This window comes from Raphanus sativus, chromosome 8, assembly GCF_000801105.2.
Source record: "Raphanus sativus cultivar WK10039 chromosome 8, ASM80110v3, whole genome shotgun sequence".
NCBI classification, from domain to species: Eukaryota; Viridiplantae; Streptophyta; class Magnoliopsida; order Brassicales; family Brassicaceae; genus Raphanus; species Raphanus sativus.
The window spans coordinates 10,989,901-11,010,115 of NC_079518.1; the positions used below are offsets into that span (position 1 = coordinate 10,989,901).

The 20,215-nt window shown below is 35.2% G+C and overlaps 5 protein-coding genes across 6 annotated transcripts; 4 read left to right on the forward strand and 1 right to left on the reverse strand.

Annotated features, from left to right (window-relative positions):
* The first annotated feature begins 2,979 nt into the window (after positions 1-2,979).
* LOC108820748 (protein CASPARIAN STRIP INTEGRITY FACTOR 2) lies at positions 2,980-4,092 on the forward strand. Its single transcript, XM_018593756.2, has 3 exons — positions 2,980-3,260; positions 3,507-3,553; positions 3,696-4,092. Exons 1-3 carry the CDS (start codon positions 3,179-3,181, stop codon positions 3,813-3,815), a joined length of 249 nt encoding a protein of 82 aa, XP_018449258.1. The 5' UTR covers positions 2,980-3,178; the 3' UTR covers positions 3,816-4,092.
* Positions 4,093-5,253: 1,161 nt separating this feature from the next.
* Positions 5,254-8,700, forward strand: LOC108819316 (squalene synthase 1). 2 transcript variants are annotated; one of them, XM_018592330.2, is made up of 13 exons: positions 5,254-5,585; positions 6,056-6,098; positions 6,248-6,337; positions 6,436-6,511; positions 6,584-6,653; positions 6,794-6,943; positions 7,024-7,128; positions 7,247-7,393; positions 7,508-7,583; positions 7,743-7,831; positions 7,919-8,010; positions 8,294-8,336; positions 8,447-8,700. In XM_018592330.2, the coding sequence occupies exons 1-13, from the start codon at positions 5,391-5,393 to the stop codon at positions 8,501-8,503; spliced, it is 1,233 nt and encodes a 410-aa protein (XP_018447832.2). In that variant the 5' UTR covers positions 5,254-5,390; the 3' UTR covers positions 8,504-8,700. The 2 variants fall into 2 exon arrangements, with proteins under 2 accessions (XP_018447832.2, XP_018447833.2); XM_018592331.2 differs by lacking the exon at positions 5,254-5,585 and having other exon boundaries at positions 6,248-6,341.
* A 165-nt stretch (positions 8,701-8,865) lies between these two features.
* Positions 8,866-11,684, reverse strand: LOC108820731 (SH3 domain-containing protein 2). The gene is made up of 10 exons (XM_018593740.2): positions 11,522-11,684; positions 10,898-11,017; positions 10,768-10,837; positions 10,494-10,645; positions 10,261-10,362; positions 9,922-10,122; positions 9,784-9,846; positions 9,545-9,700; positions 9,379-9,453; positions 8,866-9,288 (listed from the first exon to the last, which is right to left on the reverse strand). Exons 1-10 carry the CDS (start codon positions 11,573-11,575, stop codon positions 9,172-9,174), a joined length of 1,110 nt encoding a protein of 369 aa, XP_018449242.2. The 5' UTR covers positions 11,576-11,684; the 3' UTR covers positions 8,866-9,171.
* A 133-nt stretch (positions 11,685-11,817) lies between these two features.
* Positions 11,818-13,587, forward strand: LOC108819079 (40S ribosomal protein S3a-2). Its single transcript, XM_018592068.2, has 7 exons — positions 11,818-11,958; positions 12,035-12,082; positions 12,194-12,299; positions 12,512-12,649; positions 12,765-12,950; positions 13,050-13,250; positions 13,343-13,587. The coding sequence occupies exons 1-7, from the start codon at positions 11,948-11,950 to the stop codon at positions 13,436-13,438; spliced, it is 786 nt and encodes a 261-aa protein (XP_018447570.1). The 5' UTR covers positions 11,818-11,947; the 3' UTR covers positions 13,439-13,587.
* A 4,880-nt stretch (positions 13,588-18,467) lies between these two features.
* Positions 18,468-19,904, forward strand: LOC108819293 (GATA transcription factor 3). The gene is made up of 3 exons (XM_018592300.2): positions 18,468-18,627; positions 18,834-19,102; positions 19,210-19,904. The coding sequence occupies exons 2-3, from the start codon at positions 18,839-18,841 to the stop codon at positions 19,729-19,731; spliced, it is 786 nt and encodes a 261-aa protein (XP_018447802.2). The 5' UTR covers positions 18,468-18,627; positions 18,834-18,838; the 3' UTR covers positions 19,732-19,904.
* The last annotated feature ends 311 nt before the right edge of the window (positions 19,905-20,215 follow it).

A 20,215-nucleotide genomic window follows, 5' to 3' on the forward strand; every position in this document is an offset into this window, starting at 1 on the left:
TATTAATGATTTTACAAAAATGTCACAACTAAGGGAGTACACATGTAAATCACAAAACATACCACAAACAAACTATTATATATCATTTCTCTAAACGTCCAGAAGACTTCCAGGACGTCCAGACGACTTCTAGGAGGTCCAGACGACTTCTAGGAGGTCCAGACGACTTCCAGGAGGTCCAGAAGACTTCCAGGAGGTCCATAAGACTTCCAGGAGGTCCAGACAACTTCCAGGAGGTCCAGAAGACTTATAGGAGGTCCAGACGACTTCCAGGAGATCTAGAAGACTTCCAGAAGGTCCAGACGACTTCCAGGAGGTCCAGAAGACTTCCAGGAGATCCAGAGGACTTCCTGGAAGTCGTCTGGACTTCCTGAAAGTCGTCTGGACTTCCTGTAAGTCGTATGGACTTCCTGGAAGTCGTCTAGACTTTCTGGAAGTCTTATGGACCTCCTGGAAGTCGTCTGGACCTCCTTTAAGTCGCCTGGACTTCCTGGAAGTCGTCTGGACCTCCTGGAAGTCGTCCCAGAAGTATTCCAGATCTGAAAAACCTGCATATCCAGATCTGAAAAATCTGCACATCCAAAAACGTTCAAATGGCTTAAAAACATAGAAAATGAGTGGAAGATTAGATAAACATACTTATATAGAACACACAACGTACATATCCAAGTGGAAGTTGAGAACCATCTGATTAAAAACCTGTAAAAAAAGATAGATTATTTAGAAAGACATGAGACAAAACTAAAAAATTCATATAAAGTTTGGTGTTTTCAAGTCTAAGAGATTAGAGTGGCTTTGGAGAGTATTAGTTTGAGGAAAAAGGTAAGAACTTTATGCAACAAAAAGTTACAAAATGAAGAAAAATGAGACATAAAAATACATTTCTAAAATTAATAGATCTACCTTTAAATGAGTGGAAGATGAAAATCATGTGATGAAAAACCTGCAAAAACAAGATAAATTAGTGAGAAAGACATGAGACAAAAACAATCAATTGATATAAGCTTGGTGTTTATAAGTTCAAAGAGATTAGAGAGATGTTTGAGAGTTTTAGAATGATGACCATTACATTTTTGTTGCAGCCACTTGAGAGGAGGAGAGAGAATGTGTAAATTTTTCTTTATATAGGGAGACAAAAAATCCAATTAGGTTAAATATTTTAGATTCAGAAGACTTTCAAGTAAGTCTTCTGAATAGAAGACTTCCTAGACGACTTACTTGTAAGTCGTCCAGAAGACTTCAATATTTTTAGCGGGAAACTCAAATATTTTTAGCGGGAAACTAAATATTTTTAGCGGGAAACTAAATACTTTCACTCATCTATGTTGAAAACAATCACTTTATTGTATCTTAATTTATATCACTTATAACATATGTTAATTATATGTTAATTACATGATTTCAATTTTTCATTTATCAAAATATTTTTTTATAAATTTTATAAATTATTTTTAAGATCAACTATACCCGAAGACTTACTTGTAAGTCATTTAGTCGTCCAGAAGACTTACTTGTAAGTCGTCTAGAAGATTTACTTGTAAGTCGTCTAGACCCTGAATTTAACTCCTAAACTAAATTGACTAAAATTAACTAACTAAATAAGTTATAAAATCAAATTAAACTTGCTTAGTGTTTACTATACACATAAATAAACACATTTGGGTAAATTTCATATTTTTCAAAAATACTTTTATGCTTTCCAAAATCTAACCCTAAGAACACAAACAATACTATAACATATGTTGGCAAAACCTAAACCAAAGAATATCATGACTCATTACTTTCACTCATCTATGTTGAAAACAATTCACTTTTGTTATATTTTAATTTATAACACTTTTAACATATCTTAATTACATGATTTCAATTTTTCACTTATCAAAATATTTTTTAAAAAATTTATAAATTATTTTTAAGATTAACTATACCAGACGACTTATTGGGGTTAAAAACGTAAAAAAAATCTATTTTTTTTGTTTGGTCATAAGGGGTTGGTTGTAATTTCAATAGTCTTTTAAGTTACTTCTGCATTTGATTCAAGTTTGGGTATACTTTTGCATTTGAAATCAAGTTGTGAGCTATATTAGGCAATTTTGCCAAAGTAAAAACCTACAAAGGCTTTGAAACTCAGAAGCTTATGAAACGTATGTGAGATGAAGCTAACTAATTGAAAGGCCCAACATCATGTTATAAATAAGGAAACCACAACTATTATAAAGCCTCACAAGTCAAAACATAGGGCCGATGTATATGTTAATTATAAACACGATGTTATCACTTACTAGTCAAGCTCTTCAATCAGAATCGTGAGAGTCCGGTCATCATCCACTACATCATCTTTACATACTTTAAGTGAAACCATAAGATAATACGTCGAGTATTAATTATAGTGACCAATCAGTCCATTAAAGCAAAGTTCAAACAACTTTGTTCTCTTTCAGGATCTCAATTAATCAGCTATCGATATAGGTTATTTACTAAGTTCCATAAAACAACTATCCCTTTTCCATAATCTCAATGAGCAATCCATTGAATTAGCACAATAGTTTATATCATCTTATATAATAATTAGTAGAGGATTCATACCATTATTTATATCCTTTCAGTTGATTATATCTAGCGATTCCTCTTGATATGAGGATATAAGACTATTGGGTATCTAGTCTTCAAGGATTCTACCGTTTGATGGTTTCATAATTGAGTTATGATTGTTGTATTCCACAAATTAAACAATGAATCCACTCATATTAAACATAGAAATAAATAATCAAGCTACTAACTTCTTTAGACTTATTGTGACCAACAACAGGAAAGTGGTCTCCTTTCAACTTTTTCCCCAATCCCACCATTTTCATGAAATATAAAACCAAAAGCATTAAGAGACATTTGCATTAATTAAATGGTGGATAAATCAAATTCGTAGTGCTGTTATTTTTCTTTTTATGATTGGTGCAGCCTCATTATAAACACACTAACTAATCTCTAAAGGTATGTAAAGCCATTGTTTATTTAAAGCAGAGTTAACCTGTGGTGGTGTTATTTCTTATAGATTATATATAGTGATAAACAAAACGCATGGGGTTCTTTTTGATATTGTGTATCTAATTCAACAAGATATAGCTCAAGAGCACATAAAACACTTTCATTAACTTGCTTTTCGTAAGAAGAGGAGACGACGATGGGTTTATTGCCACTGGTGAAGAAACTAGGTTTCGTCTTTCTTCTTGTTTCAGCTTCAGCGTTTGCTCTCTCTTCTGCAGGTTTGTTTCTTACCTAGTTAACTCTCTATATATACAACCTTTATTTGCAGCTTTTCTTGGCATCTTCATGTGGCTATTACGTGCTGAGTCTTTTAGAACGTAAAATTATTATTATTTATGCTGCACATGTGCGTTTCTACACACTTATTAGTGGTTCATTTTTAGACATAGTACGTGTTAGTATTATTTGGAGTGGTTAATCTTGAATATGAAGAACAAACGAATCTCTTTATTTTCGTTTTGTAGGCAGACCATCCATTTTAATTTATAGCCAAGACAATAATCATCAAGAGGTTAGTCGTTTTAACGCAAAAACTAAACGTATATATTTATTGTTATTATTTCTAAAAGCAAAATAGTCGATTTTCAAGAACTAATTAGATGATTTCAAGAAAATGATATGTTGGTGAATAAATATGCTCTATATGTGGACAGTTGGTGGAAAGAAGGATACATGAACATGAGAGGATTCTGAGGATGAATTCGAGAGACTATGGCCACTTCAGCCCTAGACATAAGCTCGACAGGCCTCCTTCCAAGCTTATTCCCAACTGATCACATGGACTCATATTGGGGTTCGACTATATATAGATTCCGACTTTATGAGATGTATGATATATATATACCATGGCATTGCAATAAGTTTAATGATGATCCAGTTATCATCATAGTTTCAAGATATGTTATATAGTAAACGATTATTATAAAGTCTTCGCTTATAGAAGTGAGTTTTGTGGAAGTGCATGTCACCTTCATCAGTACAATATATGGATTTGTTATCATGCAATTTGAAGTTTATAAGGCATTTATATTCATTTACATCTAAAACAAATCAATATGTATTTGAAACTGTTTTTGAAAGCTTCCAGTAGAGTTCAATTTCAATCTCATGCATGATTGTAATTGTAAAAGCAATAATTAAGGAGTTCTTCATCAAATATGATACACAGAAATAGACGTCTTTATTTATTTATTTATTTTTAACAAAAAGTGTATTTTATAAAAAAAATAGAGATAAAGCTATCTAAACTGATTTTGTTTGACGAATTAATTTTATATGCATAATGCAATGTATTTTACTGATTTTTGGCCGAAAATGACTATTGAATAGAAATTCAACAAATTATAAAACGGATACAAACTTTATATGTGCACCCCTCCAAAAAATCGCTCCTGTCTACCTCTAACGAACAGTAACGCGTTTGTTTACAGGAAACCAGGATTAATGTTCATCTCTTGCAGCTCTCACAATTCAAATCCCATATATGTTGTGTTGCTCCGAGTGGCCGGCCTAACCCACTCAAATTTTCTTACACAAAAGAATGTTTTCTTTATACAATTAATAATTCCTAGAACTTTTTCTCAGACCAAAATTTTTTTTTCTCAGACCAAATTTCCTCCACTAGAGAATCCAGACTTATCATAACATCACTCACACCTACTCTTTTATTCCTCTCCATTGTTTCCTTCTACAAAATCATGTACCCTTTGTGGAGGAACTTAAACCGAACTTATCCGGCGCTGGCGGCTCCTAGAAATTACATACCCCTAGTTCATATCTGTACGCCTCACTAAACATATGAACAACATTATCATGTCCTCGAAAATTATGAAGTCGTAGAGACTAGAGTTAGGACTTAAGACACACCACCACTTTACACTAGCAAATCTTCACATCTCACTCAGCCACATGATATGTAGGCTAAACCGTCATGAACCGCCCTGGACCCATTCCACACCAGACCAGACGTTCATGATCCGGTCTTTTGAAAACTCTTGAGCTCCTCGATCAACAACAGCATGACCTATGTTGGTGATAACTCTAGATTGTTTCAAAACTGTTTGTGGATAACCGGAGGACGTCACCATTTAATAGAAGGCAAAACCGGAGATAACCACCACCGCGTGGCGATTAATTAAAAGTTTTAAAACTGTGGAGGATACGTAATTAGAACCAATTAAATTTCGGCACGTAGTCTTTACTTATTGGCCGAGTAAAATTTCGAAAATTACAACAGTAAATCGATCTGGTCCCTTAATTTAGGATCTTCTTCTCTGAATCTCACGACGCCTAGGTCGATCGTTGAGCTCTGTTTTCTGATATCGAATCGAGAAAGAAGGCAGCAAGCAATGGGGAGCTTGGGGACGTTGCTGAGGTATCCAGATGACGTATATCCGCTGCTGAAGATGAAACGAGCCATCGAGGAAGCGGAGAAGCAGATCCCTCCCGAGCCACACTGGGGTTTCTGCTATTCAATGCTCCACAAGGTCTCTCGTAGCTTCTCTCTCGTTATCCAGCAACTTGGTACCGATCTTCGTAACGCTGTACGTTCCTTTCCTCTCCCAAAAAAAAAAAACCATATTCTATACATGTGTGTTATTGGCGTTTTTGTGAAGGAATCTAAATATCTGAACTTACATTTATAATAGTTTTATTATTATGTAGAATCGGTGACATTAAATGTATCCTTGTAGGGATTATATATGTTTAGATTGCTGCTGATTGGTTTTTGTCGGATTACAACCAGTTTGAGTGAGCTGCAGTAAATGGAGATTTGTTTTTTTGTTGAACTGAGAATCTCTTGTTTCTTGAAATTCCGTTTGTACGTTTGGTTATTACATCTTGTGCTATCATGAGTCTTTCTTGGATCATGTAACGCATAGAAGGAGGTTTAGATTTTTTTTTTCTTAAATAATAATTTTTTTCCACATTTATTGCTTCCTTCACAAGGTATTAATATATAGGTGTGTTAAATCTTGCAGTATGTCTTATTCCATTGTCCTTTTCTCTGTAGGTGTGTGTGTTCTACTTGGTTCTCCGAGCTCTTGATACAGTAGGTTAGTGTCCCTTAACTTCTTTCTTCCAACATTAATTTTGATTTAATGAGGGCTTCTTTACAATCTGCAAGATTTCTGCTTTTGAATTGATCCATCTTCCTTTTATCATGTTCCTGCGGCGGCTAATATTATTACTTTTTCTATTACAGAGGATGACACAAGCATACCAACTGATGAAAAGCTGCCCATCTTGATAGCGTTCCACCGTCACATCTACGATACTGACTGGCACTATTCATGCAAGTCTGACGATTCTTTTTAATCTCCATCTTCCACACGCCATTGAATCATCATCTTTACTGTTTAACTTACATATTTTTACTCAATTCAACTTTAGGTGGTACGAAGGAGTACAAGGTTCTGATGGACCAATTTCACCATGTTGCTGCAGCTTTTCTTGAACTCGAAAAAGGGTAAGTTCTAATCTGCATACTGGCAATGCTAATAATTGTTATGTTTTTAACTTATACTTTTGGTATGTGAAGGTATCAAGAGGCTATCGAGGAAATTACTAAAAGAATGGGTGCAGGAATGGCCAAGTTTATTTGCCAAGAGGTCTGTGATAGAAAAAAAATCTTTGTTGCTCTCTGTTTCATTTTAGAATCGTGAAACTATCTAAACTTTTTTTACGGGTGTTTCTTGAAGCACTGAGATGATTTGTGTTATTCATCCAGTTTTCCCTGTTATATACGCAGGTAGAAACTGTTGATGACTACGATGAGTACTGCCACTATGTTGCTGGACTTGTGGGTTTAGGTCTGTCGAAACTCTTCCTAGCTTCGGGAACAGAAGCTTTGTTGCCAGACTGGGAGCGGATTTCCAATTCAATGGGTTTATTTCTTCAGGTACACTAGTGTATAATGAAATGTATAATGTTTGGTCCTCAAATCTTTGAATTATTGATATAACATCGGCCATATTGCAGAAAACAAACATTATCAGAGATTATCTTGAAGACATTAATGAAATACCAAAGTCTCGCATGTTTTGGCCTCGCAAGATTTGGGGCAAATATGCTGACAAGCTAGAGGTGCATTAATATACCATTCTCAGTCTCTCATCTTTAGTACTGATGTTACTCATGTTGACTATTTGCTAACAAGTAACAGTGCTCGTCCTTTCTTTGGTAACTATAAATCCTAATGTAGGACTTAAAATACGAGGAGAATTCAACTAAAGCAGTGCATTGCTTGAATGAAATGGTCACTAATGCATTGACGCATATTGAAGATTGCCTGAAGTACATGGCTGTGTTGCGTGATCCTTCTATATTTCGGTTCTGTGCTATCCCTCAGGTCAGAGAAATTAATATAAGAACATTACATATTCTCCTTTTTTTAAGTTTGCCTGCATAATAGAATGTCTTGGAAGCTAATATCGATTTTGCTTGGATGTTCTGCTTTGATTAGATCATGGCGATTGGAACACTTGCATTGTGCTATAACAATGTACAAGTATTTAGAGGCGTGGTGAAACTGAGGCGAGGTAAGGTGTTTATCTTTAGTTTGGTTTGCACGCCTTTTAACACCATCTTATCGTTGTAGTTTTCAAGCCTTGAGTTTTTTTTATTATTATCAATGATCTTGAGAACGTGTCACAAGCATTTTTGTCTGAAATGTTTTTGAAGAACTTTCTATTGTTCAGGTCTAACTGCCAAAGTCATTGATCGCACAAAGACAATGGAAGATGTCTATGGAGCTTTCTATGATTTTTCTTGCATGCTAAAAACAAAGGTATGCCATCACGATCCTCTTTTTGTTATTTGACTGTCTGTTCTGTTTTTAGAAGATGATGATAGAATGTGTATTATATGTACATAGGTCGACAAGAACGATCCGAATGCCAGTACGACGCTAAACCGACTTGAAGCCGTTCATAAAGTCTGCAGAGACACTGGAGTCCTTCATAACAGGTGCATATTTTTTTTTTTTTGTCTTTTTATTCTTTTAGATAATTTTGGATTTAGAGATAATTCTCAGCTTCATTTTTTCCCAAGTCTGCTTTGCTTACTAGAGGATCCAAAGTCAGTCAAGCAAATATAGAACTACTTTCTGTTTTGTGGTGACATGAGAGTAAGCTGCATTAGATTAATTCAAAAGATGTCTCACTAAGAAACTAGTCCAGCATAGAATAATACTATAGTAATTTTTTTTGGTTTGGGTTTCTGATGAATCGTTGTCTCTTTTCTCTCTCAGAAAATCTTATATTAATGACAAAGGACAATCTGTCAATGTCTATGTAAGTCGACACATATCCCTCTTTTTCAATAGAAGTATCGTTCTCTCTTTTTGTTTTTAACAGATACGTTACTTATCATCATCCTCTGATTCTCTACCCAAAAAATGCAGATTGTAATGCTTGTGATTCTACTGGCAATAGTCTTTGCATATCTCAGAGCAAACTGAGTGATCAATGATTGACAGTGTGATTCGTAGGTTCATTCTTGTTCAGCGTGAATCACGCCACTCTCTTTTTCTTATAACTGAATTCCTATTCAAGATTGTTTCTAGAACAACCTGGTTTGGTCTAAACCAATGTAATTTGAATAATCATACTTTTTTCATATATCTCTCTTGTTTATCAATATATATTGCCAATGGTTTTTGTGGTTCCAGAATTCAAAGTGAAAACTAAATTCGATTCAGAATTGCACGTAAATAATGTACATACACCAGATTCGAACATGAACATTTTGCGTATTTTGAACAAACACTGACATCAAACACCTTTGTAAAACCAATGTTTGAGAAACGAATCACTGTGAAAGTAATTGGACAATTATGCAGATTAACTCAAAAATGAAGTGTATTCACATATGAAGATGATAGATACAGAGAGGATCCAAATACAATATTGAGATGAGACCTCAAAATTGAACAAACTCTTTATTCAAGTGGCATAACAATGGCAGAAATCTTCAGTAACGCCTAACCTCATGAACATGGGCTTCTGTTTAGCCGGTGAATATTTTTTTTCGTTTCTTTTTCTTTCTACAGAAGAACACACACAACTCTTCTACAGAACCATAACAACCATAGAGAACCAGTGTTACCTTTGCTTCAATTTCTTAATCTCAAAAGACTTCAGACACTTTGCTAGCAAGAACTCGCTCCCGTCTTTCAATGTACTCATAAGGGAACCAACCGGCTTTGCCTTTGCATTCACCTTCTGCCCATCCGCTGCCTGTGACCTGACAGTTGTCAACAGACGAATGTGTTATTATCAAACATTTAAATGTGAAAATAAAAGAGACATTATTATTGTTGGTTTACTATCAAACCTTTCTAACAACAACGTATTCACCAGTCGATAAGCTGAGCTCGACGTTTGTCACTCCGTGATATGGGAACAACACCTGAAAATGTTTTATTAAAGAGGGAATAGTAACATGTTACAGGTGGAACATCTCACGAGAAAATAAGCATTAGATGACGACAATAGCATACCTCTCCTAAAAAGTAACTCATGCTATCTGTTGGCGTGTCATGTGTGTGAGATGATGCAAACACTCCATTCGCTTCCTCATATGATGGAGGCGGCGGCATGTTGGCTGCACTTGATGGAGTAGTGGGAGCTTCAATACGTTGCCTCTCAGATGTCATCTGCACGTTAGGAGAATGTTCAATTTTCCCCGTACTCGACTCAGATAATGATGAGCTGTCAAGTTGAAAGATGTAAAACCAACCTCTCCTTCTAGCTGATCAAGTATCTGGAGGACTCTTTGATGGTAACCACGTTCTGATTCAACCTTGAGAAAAGGAATGAACAATATTCAGTTGTTTCAAAATAAGTAAAAATGAAGCTTATAAAGCAATCAGGCTACCATTGAAATAAGTCGTTCAAGAGTCTGTTTTTGTTGTTGATCTTCAACGGAAGATAAAGCAGAAGCGGCTTCCTTCCCCAGCGTTGTCATATTTGACTTTAGGTCTTGAAGTTTTGCTTCAGCAGATTCCAGTTTCATCAATATCTCAGGATTCCCTTGAGACTCTCTCGCCTTTGCTTGGCGTCTTGCAACTTCTGTAGCCTTGTTTAGGTTTAAAACGGTTGCATGAGTATATATTCTACCATGCTAAGTGATAACAAATGGCGAAAGAGGAAAACAATCATATTCCTATGAAAGTTAATTAAACTGCTTCCTGGTAAGTACTATCTTTCGTGGTACCTGAGCTTCAGCTTCTTGGCGCATTCTATCATAACGTTGAGCAAGATGTCTAGCATCCTCCAATGGAGCTCCCAAAACCAATGCCCGTAGCGGCTCAGCAACCTAAAAGTTTCATGTTAAAGTTACAGATTGAGATGTAATTGTAGTAGGCACTCCACTAACCATGGCAGGAAATAATTTTTTTTTTTGTGTTGTTATATCACCATGAATGGATGATGAGAAAGAAGACATACTTGAGTACCAAGAGCCTTCAACATATTTCCACGCTCTTTTTCCATCTGCGCCCGAGCACGCCCATAACTCAGTGCAGCCCTTGTTAATACGTTACCATTTGTACATGTGTTCTCTGAACCATACTTCCTGCTATCCTCAGACAGTTTCGTCCCTGGGGAACAACGAGTACACAAAATGCAAGCCAGGACAGTGAGAAAAAAACTAACGTCTACAACAGACATATAAAAAAAGATACTGTAAGCCAAACATTAAAGGGGCAAAAAAACAAATAACCTAATTCAACTTGTTTTGAACCCGTGACTATATAACCTTCCACCCCACGAACAATGTCTCTTTGGTAATGCTGGAAATGAAGAATGTATAAGTGTCCAAAAAAATTAAAAAGCTTTTCTAAGTAAAGAACCTTGGCAGCACGGGTTGAAATGTAAAGCTTTTCGAGTTTCTGATGCTGGTGGAGCTCTGCATCATCCGACAAACCAGAGCCATGCCCTCCTCCTCCTCCTCCAAATTGCTTGAAGACAGCCTTTACCCATTACAACACAAAACTTAAAGTCAGTTTACTACTTACTTAAACCTCAATCATGAGGAACAAACAAACATCCCGTCTCATGGTCATTTCATTTGTAACAAGCAGCCAACAAAACAAGCATTATGCAAAGGCATCAACGCAGGGGACATCGAGCATTATATATGAAATCATATTTATACAAAAAAAAACCATCATTAAATTTCTGATATATTGACATATAAACAAGACATGAGCAACCTTAATGCCAAATCAACATTTAAATCAGAATAATTCATACCACAATCAGAATTAAAATTCAAACCCAAAAACATATATAGATCCACCAAGTTACACAGTAAGTCAGAAAGTCATCGATCGCCTTTATTGATTGATTGATTCACCAGAAACCCAACAGATCAATCCAAATCACAAACGAAATAGAGGGCAGCAAAAGAAATGGGATCAAAACAAAATGAGAGAGCAAACAAAGTTAGAAGCTTTTTTTGTTTTGTTTTGCACCTGTCTTGCGACTTGTTCCCTGATCCTGCTTGCTTGTTTTCTTATTGCATCCATTTCTCTACCTCAGATCACAACTCTTCGACAAAACCTCTTCCTCTTCCTTTTTTGTATCTTACTTCCACCTTCGAGCTCGCCCAAGAAGAGATTCAAAATCGTCAAAATGTCGTTTGAACACGATGAAGATCAAAGGTAGAAAGTCTCTGCCTCAGAAAGAAGTTTCCAGTAATTAAGGCCTATTGGGCTTATTATTAAAATCCAGTATTTTAACAAGCCGCGAAAAATGAGGGGGAAACAAAAACTGGGCCCGATAGAAAACCCTAGAGATATATAAATGAGAAGCCGCCACAAGTATCATTAGGTCTTCCTCTCTCTCCAGTTGTCGAAGCCGCTTCTTCTTCTTCACTGTTGCCCTGAAGCTCTCTAACCATGGCTGTCGGGTAAACTCTATTTACATCTCTCATGCATTATTATTATCATTTTCTTAACGACGAGTATTATTCGGATTTGAAATAGGAAGAACAAGAGGATCTCCAAGGGTCGTAAAGGAGGCAAGAAGAAGATGTAAGTAAATCGTCATTTTACCAATATTTTTTGAGTTTCAGATTTTTCGATATTCAATCTGTATATTGATGATGACAAAGTCTTTTTGTTTTTTTTTTTTTTTAAATTCAGTGTTGATCCTTTCTCCAAGAAGGATTGGTATGATATCAAGGCTCCCTCTAACTTCACTCACAGAAATGTCGGAAAGACCCTTGTTTCCAGAACTCAGGGTACCAAGGTAATAATGTCTACGTCTGTTACTTGCACACTTGTGAGATTAGGTTTCTTGTTCTGTAGATTTAGAGGTAGTAGAGCTTTTGGTTTGGTTTCATTACGAGAACTGGTTGGTTTTATTATAAGAACTGCAGTTGTGTCGGAATATTCTATGAGTAACTTATATTTTTTGCTTTGTCAAAATCTTTAACTTTTTCTTCTGGGTTGGCTCAACAGATTGCCTCTGAGGGATTGAAACACAGGGTTTTTGAGGTCTCTCTTGCTGATCTTCAAAGCGATGAGGATCATTCTTACAGGAAGATCCGTCTCAGAGCTGAAGATGTTCAGGGCAGGAATGTGTTGACCCAGTTCTGGGTAAGTTTTAAATCTTCAAAACTTTTATATGCATAATCCTATATGAAGCTATTTAAATTTTGATTTTTTAGAAGTAGTAAGGACAATGAACTGTTGTTCTGTTACGGTCTGTTAGGGTATGGATTTCACAACCGACAAGGTGAGGTCGTTGGTGAAGAAGTGGCAGACTTTGATTGAAGCCCATGTCGATGTGAAGACCACAGACAGCTACACTTTGAGGATGTTCTGCATTGGTTTCACCAAGAGGCGTGCTAACCAGGTCAAGCGTACTTGCTACGCTCAGTCCAGCCAAGTCCGCCAGGTAATAAATAACCACAACGTAGCATGTGTATGTAGTTGTATAGAAGTCACTGAGATTTTGACTTTTTTTTTTAAATAATTTTTGGCTGGATTGTTGTAGATCCGCAGAAAGATGAGTGAGATTATGGTGAAGGAGGCTTCATCATGTGACCTTAAGGAGCTTGTGGCCAAGTTCATCCCGGAGTCCATTGGGAAGGCGATTGAGAAGGCGACACAGAACATCTACCCATTGCAGAATGTGTTCATCCGTAAAGTCAAGATCCTCAAGGCTCCTAAGTTTGACCTTGGAAAGCTCATGGAGGTGAATTTAGACTAATTGTTGTCATCAGCATCTTATCTTTTAGTTTAGAGCCATTAATGTAATCTTAACTTTGTTTTATTTTTTCTTGTTAGGTTCATGGTGACTACACAGCGGAGGATGTTGGTGTGAAGGTAGACAGGCCAGCTGAAGAGACAGCTGAGGAACCAACTGAAATCATCGGAGCATAGAATATTTATAGATTTGTTTTTTTCATGTTTGGCAAGAAAAACTAATGTTGTGGAGTTTTGTTAAGAGAACTTCTACCTCTTTGCGACTGTTTTTGTTCTCTTTTTTGATGGATTATCACTCTTGTTTATCATAGTTTTTATATTGTCTTTTTTTTTTGTGCACTCTTTTATATCGTCTTCATTCCTGGATTTTCTTAAAATATTAGGAAGAAAATATTTATAAATGATCGAATTATAACTGACTTTACAGTATACATTTGAAATTCTAAATTTACTATTGCATTATTAGCTAATTGTTCAGTTTGTGATGTGCGACTTGTATTTTTTGTTTCTTCCTCTTTGAAATTGAATTATTGAGACCGAGTCCTGTCTCTTTCACCATTTCTGCTCATATCTTTCTTTCTTTTTTACCTTTCTTTGATTTGAGAAATGATATTTTGTCTCGTTTGCTAAGATGTGTTTTCTACTATAGTTTCTGACGAATGATTACATTGTTTGTCGAAATTAAGTAATTCAAATGAATTGTGTTTAGTTAAAACTCAATTGATTATGTATTGTGACTTATGTATTGGCTTCCTTTTCTAGTTTGGTCTTGTGTTTTGTCTGATAATTGTTTTCTCGCAATTTTGGGTGTAAAAAGGAAGACGGACGTTTTAGTTACATCACTTCCATATAAATATGTAATAGTGACTTTTTATCTCTAGTTTGCGATTTAGTGTCAGTGTATTTACAATTAAGTAGAATTTACCTAGGTCAGACACACACACTTATGTAGATTGTGTACTGTGTAGCAAAATTTTCCCCCATCCCACCCTCGTCACTGAGATTTTGGAGGCATGTTACACTGTCTATGTAAATAAAAATTTTGCGGGCCTAAAATAAATTTTTGGAGGATTATGTCTATGTAATTTTCTTCAAAATTTTCGGGGGCCTGTTGCAAATGTTTCATTACGCATTGCTCAGGGCCGGTCCTGGTCACTCCTCACCTTACTAGCCTACTACTCCCTTTCCATAAATCTTTTTTCTTTTTTTGAAAAATATTAAATTAATTCAACCAAGGAAATATTTTTTTACAACGAGTGTTGATTTTCTTAGTCAGTGAACATTTAACCCACCCTTGAAGTATATCTGAAAGAGAACTATGTTTCCATGATTTTTTGGTAAGCTCTGACTCTCGGTGTTTCATGCCTGGTGATGCGGTGTCAAACTGGCTTGTCTATGATTCTTATAACCAAAGCTGATTTAGGTTCTTTATCCGGCCTTCTTCCATTTCGTTCCTTCCAAACAACATATAAGGTTGTCTGAAACACATACCTTAACAGGAGCAATTCAATCTTGCTGCGATTTGTAGTTAGGAAGAGAACGATCTCTTCCCATTATCCCGTGGTTTATAAATCTTTTTCACACAAAAGGAGAATACATACACACATATATATATACACCAAAATACCAATTAAGGTTGGCCTAAAAGATCACTAACAAACCATATGACAGGTGGTTTAGCTAGGCAGGCTTTGGATTGCTAAGCATCCCGAGTTTGAAAACACCCATTACACTTTTATTATACAAATACGCATATATAGGTTCATTCCTTCGTTTGAAAACCCAGACTATTTATAGACTGTATTCTTTTTTCAGTAGATTTTGGATACTCCAGGTTAATAAAAAATATCAGTAACAAACTAACTAATCGTAGCTATTCCTTCAAAACAAAAAAAACCCTAATTTTTCCCAGGATCAGTTACGCTAATAGCAGGGGCGAAGCCAGAAAGAATTCTCAATGGGTACATATCTGATACAAAATAAAATATATGCCTACAGGAGCTTCAAACTTGCGACATCGTGGGTGCACAAGGGTACAATTACCATCTTTCCTAGCTAGTTTTGATAGTATTTCACATACTAAATACATAATATCAAGAAAATTACGGTTGCACGTGAACCCTCTCTTCATGCTCTGGCTTTGCCACTGGCTAATAGCAGACTAGTGAAAATTATGTGTATTAAATAGGCATGGACATAAAAACCGAGAACTAAAACCAAACTCGAATTGAACTGTAAAAATTAAATTCAAAAACCGGACAGAAGTTTAAAAATAATCAAGCGGTTCCTATATTTCTATAACAAAAAACCAAAATTAAACCGAATAAATCGAATGGATACTTGAATGTCCGAAATACCATTTGTATACCTAAATTTTTTTAACTATATTTAGTATTAGAAATACCAAAAATTTTAATTATATTACTTACTTATACACCTGATTACCCAAGAAAATCTAAATACCCAAATATTTATTTATCAAGTATTTATAGTTAGCCAAATTATCCTAAAATTAGATTACCCGAATAGAGTTTATCCAAAATATTAAAATTTATCCGAATAACCTGATTTTTATCCAAAAACCTCAAAAATCTGTTTTTACCCTGAATTATGTAAAATTAACCGAAAAAACAGAACCATACCGAACCATAACCAAATTGGAACCAAAAATTTATCGGTATTGATCGGTTCTTATAATTGTTACACAAACCAATTTTATTGATAACCGGAAAAATTCTTATATCTCTAGAACCGAAAAAAAACTAAAAACCGAACTGAAATTGAACAAACCGAATACCCAGGCCTAATATTAAATACACAAATAATTTCATCAAGGTTTGAAGAAGTATGTCATCCATCCCCTGTCATTCCATAAATTTTTGAAACACTTTTTGTTATAACTGGTTGGGCTATGGTATGTTTTATTGCCTTACCTCAGAACTGATTTTGGATATGAATAACAACTTTTTGCAGAATATCAAGTTTAAGTTTGAATGCCAAGATTTAGAATCCAATTTCACAATAACTAGTAGTACCTTTACATCTGGCAAAGGAAGTTTCCTGATCAGGACTCTTTAGTTTAGAAGCTGCACTATATATAGATTTTATAATAACCCCCAAGCTAATAGTAGTTATCTTTTTGATTTTTAATTTGAAGCAAACTATAAAAGGAAACATTGCATAACTAGAAATTAAAATAATTTATTTTGATACTGATCTTTTTTATTATTATTGTTTAATCCTTACAGGATTTGGCTATAGTGGTTGCTTTGGTGAACTCCACTCCAACGGTGGTTTGCATCTTCTCCATTTCCATCACTACCAAAACCCACGCTTCTCTCTTTTCTGTTTGGCAGTGATAGGTAAATTGCTTTTTTGGTTTCGTTTTTTTGAACTTTATTTATGCTGCTTTTGTTTTTAGATATTAAGTGTCTGAATCCAATTTGAATTTGTTTATTTTGTTTGAATTTATAATTTTTTAAGTATGTAGCAATAAATCGAGATGGGTTGGATAGTATATCGCCTTTAACTCAGGCCCGGTTCTTGACTATGGCGATAGGGGCGTTGCTCTGGATCCATAAATACATAAAAAAAATTTAATGTTATTTTATTTATTTTCAGGACTCATTTCAAATGGTTATATGACTAAATACTTGATAAAGTTATAATAAAGGACTTATAATTAACTAAAACTAATTCATATATAACAAAACAAACTCAAAAGAATATGTATGTTTCACCATTTTCTAATTTTTCCGATGAATTTATTTTATTAGTTTAAATTAAAAATGTAACAATTTTTAAAAGAAAATGTTTATTAAAGGGTCTTTCGTCTAAGGCTTTTAAATTTTTTAAGACGGTAGGGACTGCATGGGAGTGTTTATCGCAGACCGGAAACTTAAGTTGTAACTACAAATTGTAAACTACTATTGTTTCTACTTATTGGAGTAAAATGTTACCATACTCACCTATCTGGAATGAGGCATGTATTACATAACTTTAAAATATAATTTAACGGCTATAGTATATGGAGCCACCGTGACCTTCCCATATTGTGCAAGAGAGAAGGGTATGCTGTATGCATAGCCCGTATATATTTCTAATAATATTATGGAATCAGAAAATCCACAATTGTAAAAACTGTTCAGCATTTCGTAAGAAAAAATCATCAACCCTTTTGACAAGACGAGCTAATTAGGCATCGACAAAATCATGATATAACCCTTCACAACAATTAAGAAACCAACAAATATTATAAAAATCAATCAAATTGTATTGAATAATGTGAAACAGACCTAACTTATCAACTTGTGACGAAGGATAAAAGCACCAGACATACACGTAGCGAACTCATTGATTAGGTCTAAAAAATGAAGGCAACAAAAGGAAAAAAAATCTTGACATATGGACTTTTTAAAAAGTAAAACACTGCTTTTTTTGGCTTTACAAAAAAAATAAAGAATCTCATAACTAAATCCAACAATTTGCATGTATGTGAATTGTAGATGAGAAAAGAAAAGTTAAGCAGCCACAAAAACGTAAGCACAAACAATCGTGCGGTCACACATAACACGATTTGAGCCTCGTTAGGTCCCACAAAGTCACAAGATTTCTTCTATACTCAACAATCTAAATCCATAAAAGAAAAAAAAAAGTTTTCAACGAGTTGAATGAATACATTAGCAAGAAAATAGACGAAATACACTATAACCATCGGGAATAGCTAAGATTGGCCGCACCAAAGAACGAGTTTTGGGCAGTAATATACTGCGATGATATCAGTCCAATCTGGTTCGTACTGATTCTTGAATTTATTTGTAGGTTTGGTAATAGTTTGTCTACAGCTATATATATACACGATTAATTGCGAAATGATTTTGCAAGCGTTTTTCGTTTCACCGCCTAGAACCACAGATACCTTGGCAAGTCTGGGACAGGCATGCACGGTTTTTAACATGGGATTGGACTTAAACCTTTTCTCTAAGTGTCAGGCTAAAGCTCGCAGACGAATTTGCCAAAGGAAGGACACATCATTTTACACTAACATGAGGAGGCAAATAAAGAAATCGTGAAAGTATTGATTCTGAAATACTAATCTTAGTATCATTCGTGAAATAAGATTTTGTAATATTCCACAAACTAAAGACTACTAAGAAAACAAAATAAAGTATGGGGAAATAAAATAAATAATAGGAAAAAAAAGCTTTAACTTTTGGAAATGGAAGCACAAACACAAAAACACAAAGTCTCTGTTCTATCTTTTAACCCATTCAAGAATCGTCCTTTACTTTCAGTGCCTCTCTTACTTTGCCTATCTCCTACTCCTCTGTTTCTACGCCTTCTCTCAGCCTTTCTTGTTCTATCAGGTAAATAATTATGATGAGCATATCCCTTAATTAACATACCTCTCTACTCTTCTCATCTTTCTAATTTCTCGCAAGCTTGCATGCGCAGACGGTTTAACTATTTTTTCTTGTTTAATATGTATACGGTTTTGTAATAATGAGAACTAAAGATATGTCAAGTGATAATTGAAACTTATAAGATTTACATGTATGTGTATGAAACAAAGAGTGAATGGAGCTGTGGACAGAAGGTAGAGCCCTAAAGGCAAGTCTAAGAGGAGAAGCAATAAAGCATCAGGTGATTGTGTCTGAGGAACTAAGCCGAACTTCTTCTGCTGAAGATTTCTCCGTTGAGTGTTTCCTCGATTTCTCAGAAGAAGGTCAAGAACAAGAAGAAGAAGAAGGATCTGTATCTGTTTGTTCTTCACAAGAAGAACAAGGTTGTCGTATCTTTAGTTCACAACCTCGCATCTTTGATCAACTTCCTTCCTTGCCGGTACATTTTACCTTTTTTTGTAAACACTCATTTTACCTTTTTCTTATAATTAAAGAAACTTAGTTGATTTTTTCTGATTTAAAAAAAAAATATTTTCTGATTTTTAGGATGAAGATGTGGAAGAGCTTGAATGGGTATCTCGTGTTGTGGATGATTGTTCTTCACCAGAAGTCTCACTTCTCTTCACACAAACCCACAAAACCAAACCAAGCTTCTCATCTTCAATTCCGGTTAAACCAAGAACCAAACGGTCTCGGAACAGCTTAACCGGTGACCGGGTGTGGCCACTAGTTTCAATCAACCAACATGCAGCAGGAGAGCAGTGTAAGAAGAAGAAACTTGAAACGGCGCTTGTGTTTCAAAGAAGATGCAGCCATTGTGGCACAAACACCACACCTCAGTGGAGAACCGGTCCGGCCGGTCCAAAAACCTTATGCAATGCATGTGGAGTCCGGTTTAAGTCCGGTAGGCTCTGCCCGGAGTACAGACCGGCGGATAGTCCGACGTTCTCAAATGAGATCCACTCAAATCTTCATAGGAAGGTTATGGAACTGAGAAAGAGTAAAGAGTTAGGTGAAGAGAGAGGAGAAGCTACTACTAAATCAGACCAGGTCAAATTTGGCAGCTAAGTGGTAGAGAAGACTTAGGTAAAATGAAAACCTACTTGTTTTAACATTATCTCTAGTTTTGTAAAATTTAACAACTTGGTCCAAAACATATTAAGCTGTTTTGGAATTAGTGTCTGAAAAGGGTTGTTCTCTATAAACAAAGATTATGTATTTTTAAAGATGTTAGACCACCACCACTACTATTTGGAATGATTTTGGTCCATGTGAAGTGATGATATAGGCTAAGAATTTGACAAACTATAAAAGTTAACACACTGACGATAAACGAGAAACTAATGAACTATTCTGAAAATTCCACAACAATTTTCTTGTAATACAAAACAAATCAATTAACTCTATTTTGTATATTAAATGTGTGTCCATAGGTTTTCTGCCTCATGTAAACAGTAAATTATTTCTCATTTACAAGGAATTAAAGAAGAGTTCAGAGTTATAACTTTACTACAAAGCAACACTAACACAAATCCATTTTGTAAGCATAAAA

What these genes read in the sequence shown, in the direction of transcription:
- LOC108820748 (XM_018593756.2), top strand. Translation starts at nt 3,179, where the DNA reads ATGGGTTTATTGCCACTGGTGAAGAAACTAGGTTTCGTCTTTCTTCTT. An exon ending in GTTTGCTCTCTCTTCTGCAG is followed by an intron (nt 3,261 to 3,506) that starts GTTTGTTTCTTA and finishes TTCGTTTTGTAG; the next exon opens with GCAGACCATCCATTTTAATT. An exon ending in AAGACAATAATCATCAAGAG is followed by an intron (nt 3,554 to 3,695) that starts GTTAGTCGTTTT and finishes ATATGTGGACAG; the next exon opens with TTGGTGGAAAGAAGGATACA.
- LOC108819316 (XM_018592330.2), top strand. Translation starts at nt 5,391, where the DNA reads ATGGGGAGCTTGGGGACGTTGCTGAGGTATCCAGATGACGTATATCCG. An exon ending in AATATGCTGACAAGCTAGAG is followed by an intron (nt 7,129 to 7,246) that starts GTGCATTAATAT and finishes ATCCTAATGTAG; the next exon opens with GACTTAAAATACGAGGAGAA. An exon ending in CTTGCATGCTAAAAACAAAG is followed by an intron (nt 7,832 to 7,918) that starts GTATGCCATCAC and finishes ATATGTACATAG; the next exon opens with GTCGACAAGAACGATCCGAA.
- LOC108820731 (XM_018593740.2), bottom strand. Translation starts at nt 11,575, where the DNA reads ATGGATGCAATAAGAAAACAAGCAAGCAGGATCAGGGAACAAGTCGCA. An exon ending in TGAAGGCTCTTGGTACTCAA is followed by an intron (nt 10,363 to 10,493) that starts GTATGTCTTCTT and finishes TGAAACTTTTAG; the next exon opens with GTTGCTGAGCCGCTACGGGC. An exon ending in TTGATCAGCTAGAAGGAGAG is followed by an intron (nt 9,701 to 9,783) that starts GTTGGTTTTACA and finishes CCTAACGTGCAG; the next exon opens with ATGACATCTGAGAGGCAACG.
- LOC108819293 (XM_018592300.2), top strand. Translation starts at nt 18,839, where the DNA reads ATGGAGCTGTGGACAGAAGGTAGAGCCCTAAAGGCAAGTCTAAGAGGA. An exon ending in ATCAACTTCCTTCCTTGCCG is followed by an intron (nt 19,103 to 19,209) that starts GTACATTTTACC and finishes TCTGATTTTTAG; the next exon opens with GATGAAGATGTGGAAGAGCT.
- LOC108819079 (XM_018592068.2), top strand. An exon ending in CCAGAACTCAGGGTACCAAG is followed by an intron (nt 12,300 to 12,511) that starts GTAATAATGTCT and finishes TTGGCTCAACAG; the next exon opens with ATTGCCTCTGAGGGATTGAA. An exon ending in ATGTGTTGACCCAGTTCTGG is followed by an intron (nt 12,650 to 12,764) that starts GTAAGTTTTAAA and finishes ACGGTCTGTTAG; the next exon opens with GGTATGGATTTCACAACCGA.